The following is a 13,261-nucleotide window of genomic DNA, read 5'->3' on the forward strand; positions in this document are numbered from 1 at the left end:
ACACCATCTCAACTAGGTAAGTGAGGACAAGGAGTGGGAGGTGGGGTCTGCGGAGTCCATGTGCATTCCATCCTTGTGCTCACCTGTGTCAGCCAGGCTGGTGGCCTACCTGGTGCTGGACCTGTGCCACTGTTGTCTCGCCCTGCATGCATAAGTGGCCGCCCTGCATCACCTGTCCCGCACCGCCTCCACTGCCCGACCCGCGGAGCCCTGCCATATAGAGCGGGCCCTGCTGCTCCCACAGCACCAGCCACACCGGCTCCGGCCCCGGGGAGGAGCCTGCCGCCAACACCCCTCGCACCTGTGACTGCAGCAGCGCCGCCCCACGCCACCCACCCCCGCCTCCTGTGCCCGCCAAGATGAGAGTTCCGGCACTCTCTCTCTCTATATATATAGGTATAGATATAGATATAGATATATAGATATCACAGAGAATATAATTACCTGCATAACTGAAACAGAAGGATGCATTTCATTGCATTCAGTTTTATTATTACAGCTACTTGCCCATATGGAATATGTCTATAAATATAAAACAAAGTTATGAGCCAAATAAAGCAACTATTTTTTCAGCTATTTATGAAAACATATTGAATTCACCCATAAGAGAAATATCCATGCAATCATTCAAACTTAAAACACTCATCATCCCTTTTCAGGAAATGGCAAGTCTATATAAGTGGCTATTAGCAGACATGCTAGATCAAATAAGTCTCCAATTAAATAAAAACAGTATTTAGCCATTGCAGTTTAGAAACTTACCAGAAAAAACACTACTGAAATAAATAAGAAAATATTTGAAACTTTGGTAGGAAAGAGTGGTTCTCCCTTTCCTTCTGAGAGGACCTGTCGTTTCTGAAAAGTTAGATAAATGAAAGCGAACAACATTCCATGGAAAACAACCTATAAGAAAAAAGAATATTGCTTTATCTCAGCATTTAGCAAACATTAATTTAACATTACAGTTGGAACAACATTAAATGTTTGTCCCTTTTTTAAATTTTATTTTGCTTTGAAACTGAAATTATAATTCAAGCATAATTTTCAGTAATAACAGCATAACTATGGTCAGATCACTTAAAAATATTTATGAAAAATTTAAAAAATACATACATATCGATCTAATTTCCATCTAAACCACCATTCATAGACGCTCCCATTTAGTTCAAAAAACATGGACAATGGCCATATGGAAAAAATCTTTTCAAATACATCCTGTAAGAAACAAACATATATGTACACAACAGCTATATTACAGTACTAGGTATCTGACACAAATACTCAATTTCTGTGAGTAGAAATATATTTAGATGAAAATACAAGATTCCATACTCTTATCATGCAATTGATGTAAAAAGTCCACACACCCATTAAGGTTTTCAAGAAGTAAAAAAATAAGACCAAGATAAATCACTTCTGATTTCCCCCCACCTTTAATATAACATATAAACTGTACAATTCAATTAAAAATATTAGATTTAAGTCTTTTAGGGGGAAAGACAACAATAAAAACATACAATAACCTGGCTGATAAGTGTGCACACTCTTACCCTAATACTTTAAACACCTTTTGATTTTATGACAACATTCAGTCTTTTGAATTAGGAACCTATCACTATGGCACATCTTGCCTTGGTAATTTTTGCCTTCACTTCCTTGTGAAAGTAATCCAAATCTGTCAGACTGAGAGGGTATCTCTTAGGCACAGCACTTTTCAGGCCACCCCACATATTTTCAATTGGATTTGGGTTCAGGCATCTTTGCAAAATGAAATAATTTCATATTTCAATATAATGGCCAAATATAATAACCCATTCAATTCTCAAGTCTTAATATAATTAGATAACCAAAACTATTATTACAATAATTGGCTCTCTGAAAAGGAAATAGTACTTTAAGATTAATCATACAGTATGCATATATATAAGGCTGAATTTCTCCAAGTCTTTATAGGTTCTAGACCAGGGCTTTTCAACTGGTGGTACGCGTACCACTGGTGGTACGTGAGCACTGGGCTGGTGGTACACAGCATCACCTTCCCCCCCCCCCACGTTGCACCCATGCACCAGCCTTGCTGCATCAACCCGCCGGGACCTCTCTGTGGACTGGAGCCTGTCGGCGGAGGTCAGGGCTGGCCATATGCACCAATCAGGTGGCAACTCCATACGGCTGGCCCTGACCTCCACTGATGGGCTCCAGTCCACAGAGAGCTTCCGGCGGGTCGATGGCTTCCCAGCAGCAGCCCGGCCAGTGAGAAGGCTGGGAGGGAGGTGGTGGCCCGGCGCTGGGGCTGCCAGGGCTCAAGCGCCAGGATCAGCGCCACTTTGCAGCTGATCAGCGCTTTTTCGGGGCTGCCAGGGCTCAGCAAGGATCAGCACTGCTTTGCAACTGATCGGCACTTTTTCAGGGCTGCCAGGACTCAAGCGCAAAGATAAGTGCCACTTTGCAACTGATCGGTGCTTCTTCGGTGCTGTCAGGGCTCAAGCGCCAGGATCAGCGCCGCTTTCCAGTTGATCTGCACTTTTGGGGGGTTGCCAGGGCTCAAGCACCAGGATCAACGCCGCTTTTCAACTGATTGGCGCTTTTTGGGGGCTGCCAGGGCTCAAGCACCAGGATCAGCACCACTTTCCACCTGACTGGCCCTTTTTCGGGGCTGCCAGGGCTCAGCAAGGATCAGCGCCGCTTTGCAGCTGATTGTCTCTTTTTCAGGGCTGCCACGGCTCAAGCGCCAGGATCAGCGCCGCTTTGTAGCTGATTGGCACTTTTTCGGGGCTGCCAGGGCTCAGGAAGGATCAGCGCCATTTTGCAGCTGATCGCGCTTCTTTGGGGCTGTCAGGGCTCAAGTGCAAGGATCAGTGCCGCTTTCCAGCTGTTCGGCGCTTTTTCAGGGCAGTCAGGGCTCAGCAGAAGCACCAGGATCAGCGCCAGGCTCCAGCTGGAGCTGCTGAGCCCCAAATAAGCACCTGGAAAGCAGCACTGATCCCGGCATGTCTGCTGAGCCCCGAAGAAGCACTTATCACCTGGAAAACAGCATTGATCCCTGCTCTCACACACATACAAACACGTGCAAGCAGTTACAGCTGAAGGCGTTTCAGCCTTCAACTATGGCTCCCAGTCCTCCACCATTTGCAGAGAGAGAGACAGAGAGGCACGTGCACTTCCCTTCTCTCTCTCTCTCTTCATGCGGCATTGCCCCCTAGCAGGGCTCCTGATTGGCCCTGCGCCCGCTCCTCTCCCATCGCCCTTTGCAGGCCTGCCGTAGAGCTAGATATGAAGCACAAAGGGAAGGAGCCGTGGAGGTGGTCGGGCGGGTAGCGAGTTCCCTCTGAAGAGTTCCCTCCAGGCTCTGCCCCCACCTGACGCCCCCATCTGAGGGTGGATTTCTGGCTTCCCTCTGCGTGTCTCCAATAAGGAGCAAGGCCCATCGCATCTTCTGAGGCAGCCAAAGACCGCGTGGGAAAGAACGATCTTTATGGAAGCAAAATAAGCCCAATTTCGGGACTTTCAAGGACAACTGCAATGGAAGTGTGACTGTGTCTGATACCTCCCTATCTTGGACTTCAGAAAGCGGTTTTCCTAAACTGAGAGTGCCTGGTAGCAAGAGGAAATAATGGGGAAAGGAGACGAGGTGGGATGGGGTGGGGTAGTTGGAGTTGTTGAAAGCACAATTGCTCGGAGAATGGAGGAGAAAAGAAGAGAAGAAGCGACCCAAAAATCTTAGGGAAGAACTGGAAAAACAAAAAGGTAACAAAAGAAGAAGCCCAGAATTGTGAACTGCTGAGAATGAACCAAGGTTGGTGGAAGAATAAAAAGAACTTCTTCAAATATGATCAAGTTAAAAGAAAAACAAGGAAGGAAGAAAAGAAGAAAGGTAGGGACAGTGGGAGGAAAGGAAGGGACAAAGGGAGGGAAGGAAGAAAGAAAGGAAAGAAGAAAGGTAGGAATATTTGCTCTTCAGAGTATAAACAATAACATGCCTATTGAAAAGTTTGGTTTCTCTCCTGCCCATTCACTATAGTAACCCATGGATCCCCCCCCACACACAGGCACCCTGCAACCTGAGGGAGGGAGGGACAATGGAAGGGAGGAAGTAGGAAGGGATAAAGGAGGAAAGGAAGGAAGGGACAATGGGAAAGAGCGAGGAAGGAGGGCATGCACCCTAGTCCCACCCCCTTCACCAGAGACCCATGGATTCCCCCCACACAGGCACCCTGCAACCTGAGTGATGAGCTGTTCCCCCCCCACAGGCCATTGATTTCACTTGTCAAAAAGTTGCAAAAGGTGATCACATGACCCTGGGACACTGTGATCATCATAACTAGGAATCACATGAATCTGAATGTAAATCACATGATCCTGGGGATGCTGCAACAGTCATAAGTGTGAAAAATGGTCATGTCATTTTTTCAGTGCCATGGTAACTTCGAACAGTCACTAAGCGAATTGCTGTAAGTCGAAGTACCAGTACTTTATCATTTTTCCCCTCTTTTTTGGGGGTCAAGTTTTTGACACCTTGCTGGGCGACTGGTGGTACTCGGACACTGCCATATTCTAAAAGTGGTACAATGGGTGAAAAGGTTGAAAAGCCCTGCTCTAGACCTTTGCCTTCTCAAGAGCACATTTACTGTACTAAAATTCTTCATGATTAAAAGGCTAATTATAAAATGGAATGATTAAAAATATGGAAACATAGTATATAGTCAGCAATATCTGCAAACCATGTTATCAAAGGGATACACTTGAAGTGATGTCATCACACAAGTTTCATCATTTGTATCCTCTGCTCTTTGTGGACATCCATGTATGGATACATATGTACAGGTAGTTCTCAACTAATGACATCAATTGAGTCCAAAATTTCTGTTACTATGTGAGATATTTGTTACCATATTTTCCGGCATATAAGACGACTGGGCGTATAAGACGACCCCCCAACTTTTGAGATGATTTTCAAGATTTTTCATCTTATACGCCGGAAAATCAGCGAGCCCGGGAAGGCACGCCCTCCCCTCTCACTGTGGAGGAAGCAGGGCAGGCTGGCGTCTGGCGGGAGCCGGCAGGGCAGTCCTGCGCACACGCGCGCTCCCCGACTCCTAAGGAGTCCTCGGGGAGCCATGGCAGGCGCCTCACGCTCTTCCCTCTTGAAGCAGCATCGGCGGAGCCGTCCGGGAGCCGGCAGGGCAGTCCTGCGCACACGCGCTCCCCGGCTGTTAAGGAGCACTCCTTAGCAGCCGGGGAGTGTGCGCGTGCGCAGGACTGCCCTGCTGGCTCCCGCCCGACGCCGGACGGCTCTGATGCTGCTTCAAGAGGGAAGAGCGTGAGGCGCCTGCCATGGCTCCCCGAGGACTCCTTAGGAGTCGGGGAGCGCGTGCGTGCGCAGGACTGCCCTGCCGGCTCCCGCCAGACGCCAGCCTGCCTTGCTTCCTCCACAGTGAGAGGGGAGGGCGTGCCTTCCCGGGCTCGCTGACTTGCAGCCAAGCTGGAGCCGAAAGGGGCTTTTCCTTCCACCCACCCTTTGGAATAAACGCAAGAGCTCCCAGGGTCTGGCGTTTGCAAGGGGGAGGGGAAGGGGCTGAGAAGCTCTTGGGGGTGGGAAGGGAGAGTCACGTTGGAGGGGGGACTGGACTAAGGAGGCTTGAAGTTCCTTTGCAAGAATGGGGCCGCTCGATTGATTTATGTACTATTTTCCAGTGTATAAGACGACTGGGTGTATAAGATGATTTTGAGATGATTTTCATGGGTTAAAAAGTCGTCTTATACGCCGGAAAATACGGTATGTATTTTTTTCCCATTTTATGATCTTTCTTGCTGCAGTTGTTAAGTGAATTACTACAGTTGTTAAGTTAGTAACATGGTTGTTGAGTGAATTTGGCTAGCCCATTGACTTTTCTTGTCAGAAGGTAGGTAAAGGTGATCACATGACCTTGGAACACTGCAATGATCATAAATACAAGTCAGTTTCCAAGTATTTGAATTGTGAGCATGTGACCATAGGGATGTTATAACAGTCAAGTGAAAAAGGTAATAAGTAATTTTTTCGGTGCTGTTATAATTTCAAACGGTCACTAAACAAACTGTTGTTAAGAGAACTAATTGTAATATGATCCATGTCTCCATGGAAATCCATATATGTATCTGTAAATAGTGTAGCATATGGTAAATAGCAATATCTGCACGCCTAAGTAAATTATTGCATTATGTAACAACACAAGCATATAACCATATGTCTCAAACATGAAAAATATATAAAACTCATGCTTCAGCTGTGTTTCTATAACTGTACACTTTTATTACAAAAACAAAAACTTTCTGATTATTTTGGAATTAAGTTATATTATCTATACAATTGTATACTTACACTTGTGAACCTTTCTAAAAATATTTTTGCATAAATATGATTTCCAGACAAATCCTAAAACTAGATAAAGAGAACCCAATTAAACAAATGAGTCAAAATTATATTTGTTTAGTTAGGACATATAAAGAATAGATCATTTTAGGTCATATTTATCCAGAAATACTGAAAAATTCAGTATGGTTCACAAGCCTTTAAGCTCCACAATATCCTTTTGTCTGCGGTGGTTTGGCAATTCTTGTAATTGTTTCAGAATATGCTTTGTTTTGTTTGTTTCTTTGTATGGGTGTGCACACACACATATCCTTAATAAAACATTCAAATATTCTTTTCCTTGACTTCTTTTTGGAACATTTTTGTTCTAATATTCTACTACCATGTTTAGTTATAGTAAATGCAGAAAAATAAAAAACATAAAAGCTTTTAAAACTAAATATCTAACACTCTCTCTCCATAATAAAAGAGCATAGGTTAATGTTCATTATGAAAACAGATGCACCATTCTTTGGACTGTCAGGGATTTCAACACCCAATTTGTCAGAAAATGGTTAATCCATTACCACAGAGCTTGACAAAACTCCCTGTTCTTTTCAGACACACTAAATTGTTACTTTGCTGTTTCAACATTGTGAATGCATTCCCTACAGTGTTAATTTTAAGTTGAATTTGCATTCTACCACACTAAAGTACAGTACAAACCTCGGAGTACGCTAAAAAATAAATGCAGACAAACAGGAATCCTAATTTTAACAGCAAGCCAGAATGCCAGAAGAAACTACCTGTGGAAAAGCAAGAACGAAGAGAAATAATTATTCATTTTTAGAGAAATATTTCATATTATTTTTAATACAGTAAACACCTTATGTTATATGCAACAATCCCGTAAATCCCATGAATAGGTCTGTAGATTGAATAACACCTTCTTAGTGGGATTTGGACGATCATATATTGAGCTGCAAGAGTACTGTGTTCATGCTGTAATGCATCATCTGTATGTTAGCCCTCCCCCCTCCCCATCTCCAATCTTCCCAGCACTTTTCCTCCAGACACTCCATTCAGAAATCATCACAACCATCAACAACACCTGATCACATTATCTCCAAGGAAACCTTTCTACTGCATTGAACTACTTCTTTCCATAGTAATCATATCCAAAGAAAGAAACTCATTTTACTCCATATACATACGAGGGCAATTTGGAAACAAACCTCCATTTGGTTATCAATGACAGACACTCGCAGATACAGAACCTTTATTATACACATTAAAAAACTACAATATTCCATTACTTTTTGACATAATCGCCATTCAAATTGAAGCACTTGTCATAATGTCTTACAAGGTTTGAAATACTTTAGTAGTAATTGCTCGGTGCCAAATCAGGGCTATAGGGGGGTGATCAAAAACATCCCAACAGAACTGCTTCAAAAGTTCTTGGGTGCATCTAGTGGTGTGCAGCCGAACATTATCGGAAGTTAGCATGCCCCGATGCTTGTTACAGATGGCTCATCTGAGTTTTCATAACATTTCACAGTAGACTTCTGAATTGATGGTCAAACTATGCTCCATGAACTTCACTGAAAGTACTCCTTTAGCATCTTCACATTTTCTATGGCACTACTTCCGGTGTGGTGTTGGTTCACAATAATGCTCACCCGCACCGCTAGATGTACCCAATAACTTCTGAAGCATTTCTGTTGGTATGTTTTTGATCACTTCCCTATAGCCCAGATTTGGCACCGAGCGACTATTACTAAGGAATTTCAAACCTTGTAAAACAGTGACAAGTGCCTCAATTTGAATGGCGATTATGTCAAAAAGTAATGGAATGCTGTAGTTTTTTAATGGATATACCGTATTTTCCGGCATATAAGACGACTGGGCGTATAAGACGACCCCCTACATTTCCTGTTAAATTATAGGGTTTGGGCTATACTCACCGTATAAGACTACCCCTCTTCCGACTTCCGGTGGCGACGCGACGCCGAAGACAGCCGTCTCCGGGCTGCCCGCTCCGCAGCTGTGTTTTTTCCATCGTAAACAGCACCGATCAGCTGTTTAGATGGATTTGAAGCCCCCTCCTCGGGAGAAGAGGAGGGGGTGAGGCCCCAGGTAGGGGTTGAGCTCTCCGTGGCCGCCTGAGCTGAGAGTTTGGGCGGCTGAAGGATTGAGCCCCCCCGAAGCCTGGGTTGCTCCGAGCTGCGCAGCGTCTCTGCTCCGTGATTTTTGGAGCAGAGCCAGGCGTTAGCAACCACCCCTGCCAAAAGGAAATACTTTTGAGTATCAAGATGCAGGCAGAGCGGTACAGGAGGTCAAGGTGATGTGGACTTTTAGCTTTACTCTCTAACTCAATGGATTTTATAGCTTTAAAGTGAAAGTGCGCAATAAGTGAAAGTGGGGAAAGATGGCGGCCAAGACTTCTAAAGCTCTTCGGAGTGCGGGGTCTTCCCCGGTGCAACAGACCTCGTTGCAAGCTCTGCTTCCTCCTGCATTTCCTCCGGCACTGACGCTTAAGGATTTACAAGATGCCCTTGAAAAGCATTCACGGTTAATGTCTGATATGATGGATGAAAAGTTGAAAAAGCTGGAGGAGAAATTGGAAAAGAAGATGGAAGAGAGGTTTAGAGCAATGAGGGTAGACATGTTGTCTATGATTGAAAGTGTAGCTGAATGTGTGCAACAGCTGGGTGTAAAAGTGGAGGATCTCAGTCAAAAGAACTCTATATTAGAAGCAAAGGTATTAGAGAATGAAAATATAAGGGACAAAATGGACGGAGAATTGAGCCTTGTTCAGTACCAACAGATGCAGTATGCTATTAGAATTAGGGGTTTAAAGGAGAATTCTAAAGAAGATTTAAAGCAGCTGATCTCTGAGGCTTTGGAACCGGTATTGGGCCAGCCAGCATCTGAAATTGAGGGAAGTATGGATAAATTTTTTTGTGTAAATTCATGGATTGCAAGACAGAGGAAGTTACCCAGAGATGTGGTGGTCTATTTTACAAAGAGAGTAATTAGAGATGAAGTCATTCAAGCTGCTTATGATACTAAATTGGTAGTTGCTGAGCAAGAAGTTTTGGTTTTAAAAGAGATTCCTCCAAAGATTTTAAGGAGAAGGAAAGATTTTGCATTTCTTGTACAGGAACTTAAGAAATGTGATGTCAAGTTTAGATGGGAGATTCCAGTTGGTCTGGTGGTGATGCACGAAGGTAAAAGACATCGTTTGATTACTGTGGCCCAGGCACGTGATTTTTATAGCAATGTGTTAAAAGCAACCCCCCTATTACTTCTGGAAGCTGCAAAGGGACATGGCGAGGAAAAGCCTCAAGATGTTGCAGATAGACAGACAGAGGAGAACGGTGCTGGAGGGGATCAAGTTACAGCCTCTCATGCTGGAGAGCAGAGGATGACGCGTGCCGCCCTAAGACGAGCGAGACGGGAGCAAGAGCAAGACAAGCAGAAAGTCATGGAACCTCCAAAGGGTACTTATAGTGAAGCTGTGGGAAGGGCGCGGTCCAAAGAAGATACAGGGGTCATTTCAGACGTGCTCCAAAAGCTTTGGAGCGTCAAGATTGGTGACTAAATCTCTAATTTAGAATGTCAATGGATTAAATTCATCATAGAGGAGAAAGTTTTTCAATATTTAAAATAATTTAAGACTGATGCTATTTGTTTGCAAGAAACGTATATTAGGGTTATGGACTAAAAGTATTTATTGAATTTAAGATTGGGTACGCAAGCTCCTAATCAATAACAAGTTGATTTTTTTTAACTTACTACATATAAAGGTTACTTAATTGGATTATAAATTTTTTAAATTTTTTATTTTATTTTCATTGGAGATTGGAATGGTGTCCTAGACGTATAGATGGATGATCTGGAACTGTGAGACATTTGGTGTGATATATGCAAGAACTATTTTTGATCATAGTTCAGTTTGGTTGGAGATTAACAAGGTTAATAGAGATAGGCGCTTTTGGCACGTAATTGAGAATTTGTTTAGAATTTAGAGAAATGTGGGAGAATGTAAATCGTAGATTAATTTTTTTTTTCTTTTTTGAAATTAATATGAATAAGGATTGGGATTAAGAAATTTTATTTAGTATTTGAGTAAAGTTTCTTTTCTGTTTTCTTTCTTTTTTTTCCTTATCTGTAATAGTAATATTGTTTGTAATCATTTTACATGAGCTAGAGGGTGATAGAATTAATAGTTTATTGTCATAGCATATGGATGCTTAATGTTTGTTTTTCTTTTTTATACCCTGTATTTAGCTCTGGGAAGTCGGGGGGGGGGAGGAGGGAATGGGGGAGAGGGATAGGGAGGGTTAGATAGGGGTGGGGGAGGGGGGGATTAAAGTTAAAATGTACTGTAAAACTTTTTAAATAAAAAAAAAAGACTACCCCTCTTCCAACGCACACCAAATAAAAATTAAAAAACATCAGATTTGATTTTAATATGGTAATTTTAATTCAAATGCTTATGACATGCAGGTGCTTAGTAGGAAAACTGTCACTTATAAACATAAGGCTGTTTGTCATCAAACATGTAAACATAAAACAGTGCAAGTGGATTAAACTATAATAATAATAATAATAATAATAATAATAATAATAATAATAATAATAATAATAATAATAATAATAATAATAAGAAGAAGAAGAAGTAGTAGTAGTAGTAGTAGTAGTAGTAGTTGGAAGGGACCTTGGAGGTCATTTAGTCCAACCCCCTGCTAAGGCAGGAAACCTTCCTATACCATTTCAGACAAATGGCTGTCCAGTCTCTTCTTAAAAACTTCCAGTGTTGGAGCATTCACCACTTCTGGAGGCAGGTTGTTCCACTGGTCAATTGTTCTAACTGTCAGGAAGTTTCTCCTTAGTTCTAGGTTGCTTCTCTCCTTGATTAGTTTCCATCCATTACTTCTTGTCCTGCTTTCAGGTGCTTTGGAGAATAGCTTGACTCCCTCTTCTTTGTGGCAGCCCCTGATTCCAGCAACCATTCCCTATTTTCCTAATTCACTTTTTCACTTTTCCTAATTCACTCTAAAGCTTTCCCTGTGCAGAGCCTTAAGTAACACAAGCTGCCTGCAATTAGTGCAGGTTCGCATTCCACCAGGCTCAAGGTTGACTCAGCTTTCCATCCTTCCAAGGTAGGTAAAATGAGGACCCAGATTGTTGGGGACAATAAGCTGACTTTGTAATAATGCTGCTTGGGGGTGGTGGTGAAAGCCCTAATAAACAGGCATATACACAGAATGAAGGCTATTGCTAAGCACATTGATTTGTGCTTTAAATTGTAAGCCACCCTGAGTCTTCGGAGAAGGGCAGGATATAAATGGGATTTTAAAAAAAAAGTCCAAATGGGAGATCCGCTCCAGGTTTTCCAACCAGCCTGCCCAGTTTCTGAGTCAAATGTGTTCTTAGAGCTAAGCCGCTGCTCTGGCTGCTGGCTTCCCCACCTGCCTTTCAAGTTGGGATATACTACAGCTGGTCTTCAACTTTAGAAAAAAAGACGCCCAGACCCCAGCCTGTAAAAAATCACAGACTGCAGCTTCTTCTCCAATTGGTCCTGCTTTCCCTGCGCAGACTAAATGGGAGATCCGCTCCAGGTTTTCCAGCCAGCCTTGTCCCTAAATTTTCAGCACCCGGCGTATAAGACGACCCCTGACTTTTGAGAAGATTTTCATGGGTTAAAAAGTAGTCTTATACACCGGAAACCACGGTAATAAAAGTTCTGTATCTGTGAGTATCTGTCATTGATAACCAAATGGAGGTTTATTTCCAAATTACCCTCATAGTTCAGTTTGGGCCAAGACCACCTGAAAACCATTGTTTTGTACACAAAAAGAGTCACATATATAACTTGTAATAAATTCCTATTTAGCAAAGATGGGGAAATGAATAGAGAATTTTTAAGATATTCAAATGCTGGTAGAAAAATAATGAGTATTAGGTGGTGATTGTTAGGTATGTTAACAGTTCTTTTGGTGTAAAAATGAAATATTTACCATTGGCTTTCTTCAGGATAATTTGAGGCCACAGAGCTAATGTAATATATATAATTAAAAACCAGAAAGTGACTAGAGGAACGAAGTAATAGAACTGATAAGACCGATCCATTACAATACACAGCACCACAACCAGGAAGTTCAGTCGAAACAAAACCTGTTAATATTGAGAAAAATACTTAAGTATATGGCAATGAAATATTAAATAATTTTATTTGTACATTTTAATAGAATTTTAAACTGTCTTTAATTTCATCAGAAGTGTCAGACTACTTTAAGTACACTTGCAGTTTAGATTACTTCTATTACAATTTAGAGGGGAAATAATTTTGTAGTCCAGGCTCTAAAAAAGTTGAGTTAAACCTGAGTTTTAAAAAATCATAAAACTCCATTAAAGAATATTTTCTTGTTTAGCCAACAGGAGTCTGTATTCATTTTGGAATACATATTCAAAATATAGATTTTCAGATCTTGGCAAAATATCTCCCTTTTACTATGATACAGCCAGTCAGATGGTTTAAAGCAGATTTGCAGAACTCCAGTTCAACACAGTAAGTTAAGATTATTTATACTGCCAGTGCTGAAAGTATTCCCCACAATTCCTATTGCATGCAGGGACCTTAATGTTAAAACTTATTAACTAATTGATAAAACTTGAACAATAAAATTAATGGAATGAGTATTAATATACCAGCTCACTTAATTTGGGGGAGGAAAGCAAAATAAGATAACAAGCTCTCTGTTCACTGTTACTGAAAATCACTCACAAAAACAGTATATTCTACCTTGAGAGGGGAAAACACATTACATTACACTGAGTCAGCTAATGATTAGATATTTAGAAACATATTGATCATATCAGTTTTCTTCTCTACAATTACAGCACCTGATACATTGTAGATGG

At 42.0% G+C, this 13,261-nt stretch overlaps 1 protein-coding gene across 1 annotated transcript in view; it reads right to left on the minus strand.

Annotated features, from left to right (window-relative positions):
• Window positions 1–13,261, minus strand: part of CASD1 (CAS1 domain containing 1) — a 51,419-nt gene that overhangs the window by 9,036 nt on the left and 29,122 nt on the right. The window contains exons 12-16 of the mRNA XM_081344863.1: window positions 12,358–12,514; window positions 7,055–7,134; window positions 1,114–1,215; window positions 763–903; window positions 445–522 (exon numbers count right to left, since the gene is read on the minus strand). Of these exons, the coding sequence (XP_081200989.1) occupies window positions 445–522; window positions 763–903; window positions 1,114–1,215; window positions 7,055–7,134; window positions 12,358–12,514 (558 nt within the window). The remainder of the gene's footprint in view (window positions 1–444; window positions 523–762; window positions 904–1,113; window positions 1,216–7,054; window positions 7,135–12,357; window positions 12,515–13,261) is intronic.

Source organism: Vipera berus (assembly GCF_964194415.1).
Source record: "Vipera berus genome assembly, chromosome: Z".
NCBI lineage: Eukaryota > Metazoa > Chordata > Lepidosauria > Squamata > Viperidae > Vipera > Vipera berus.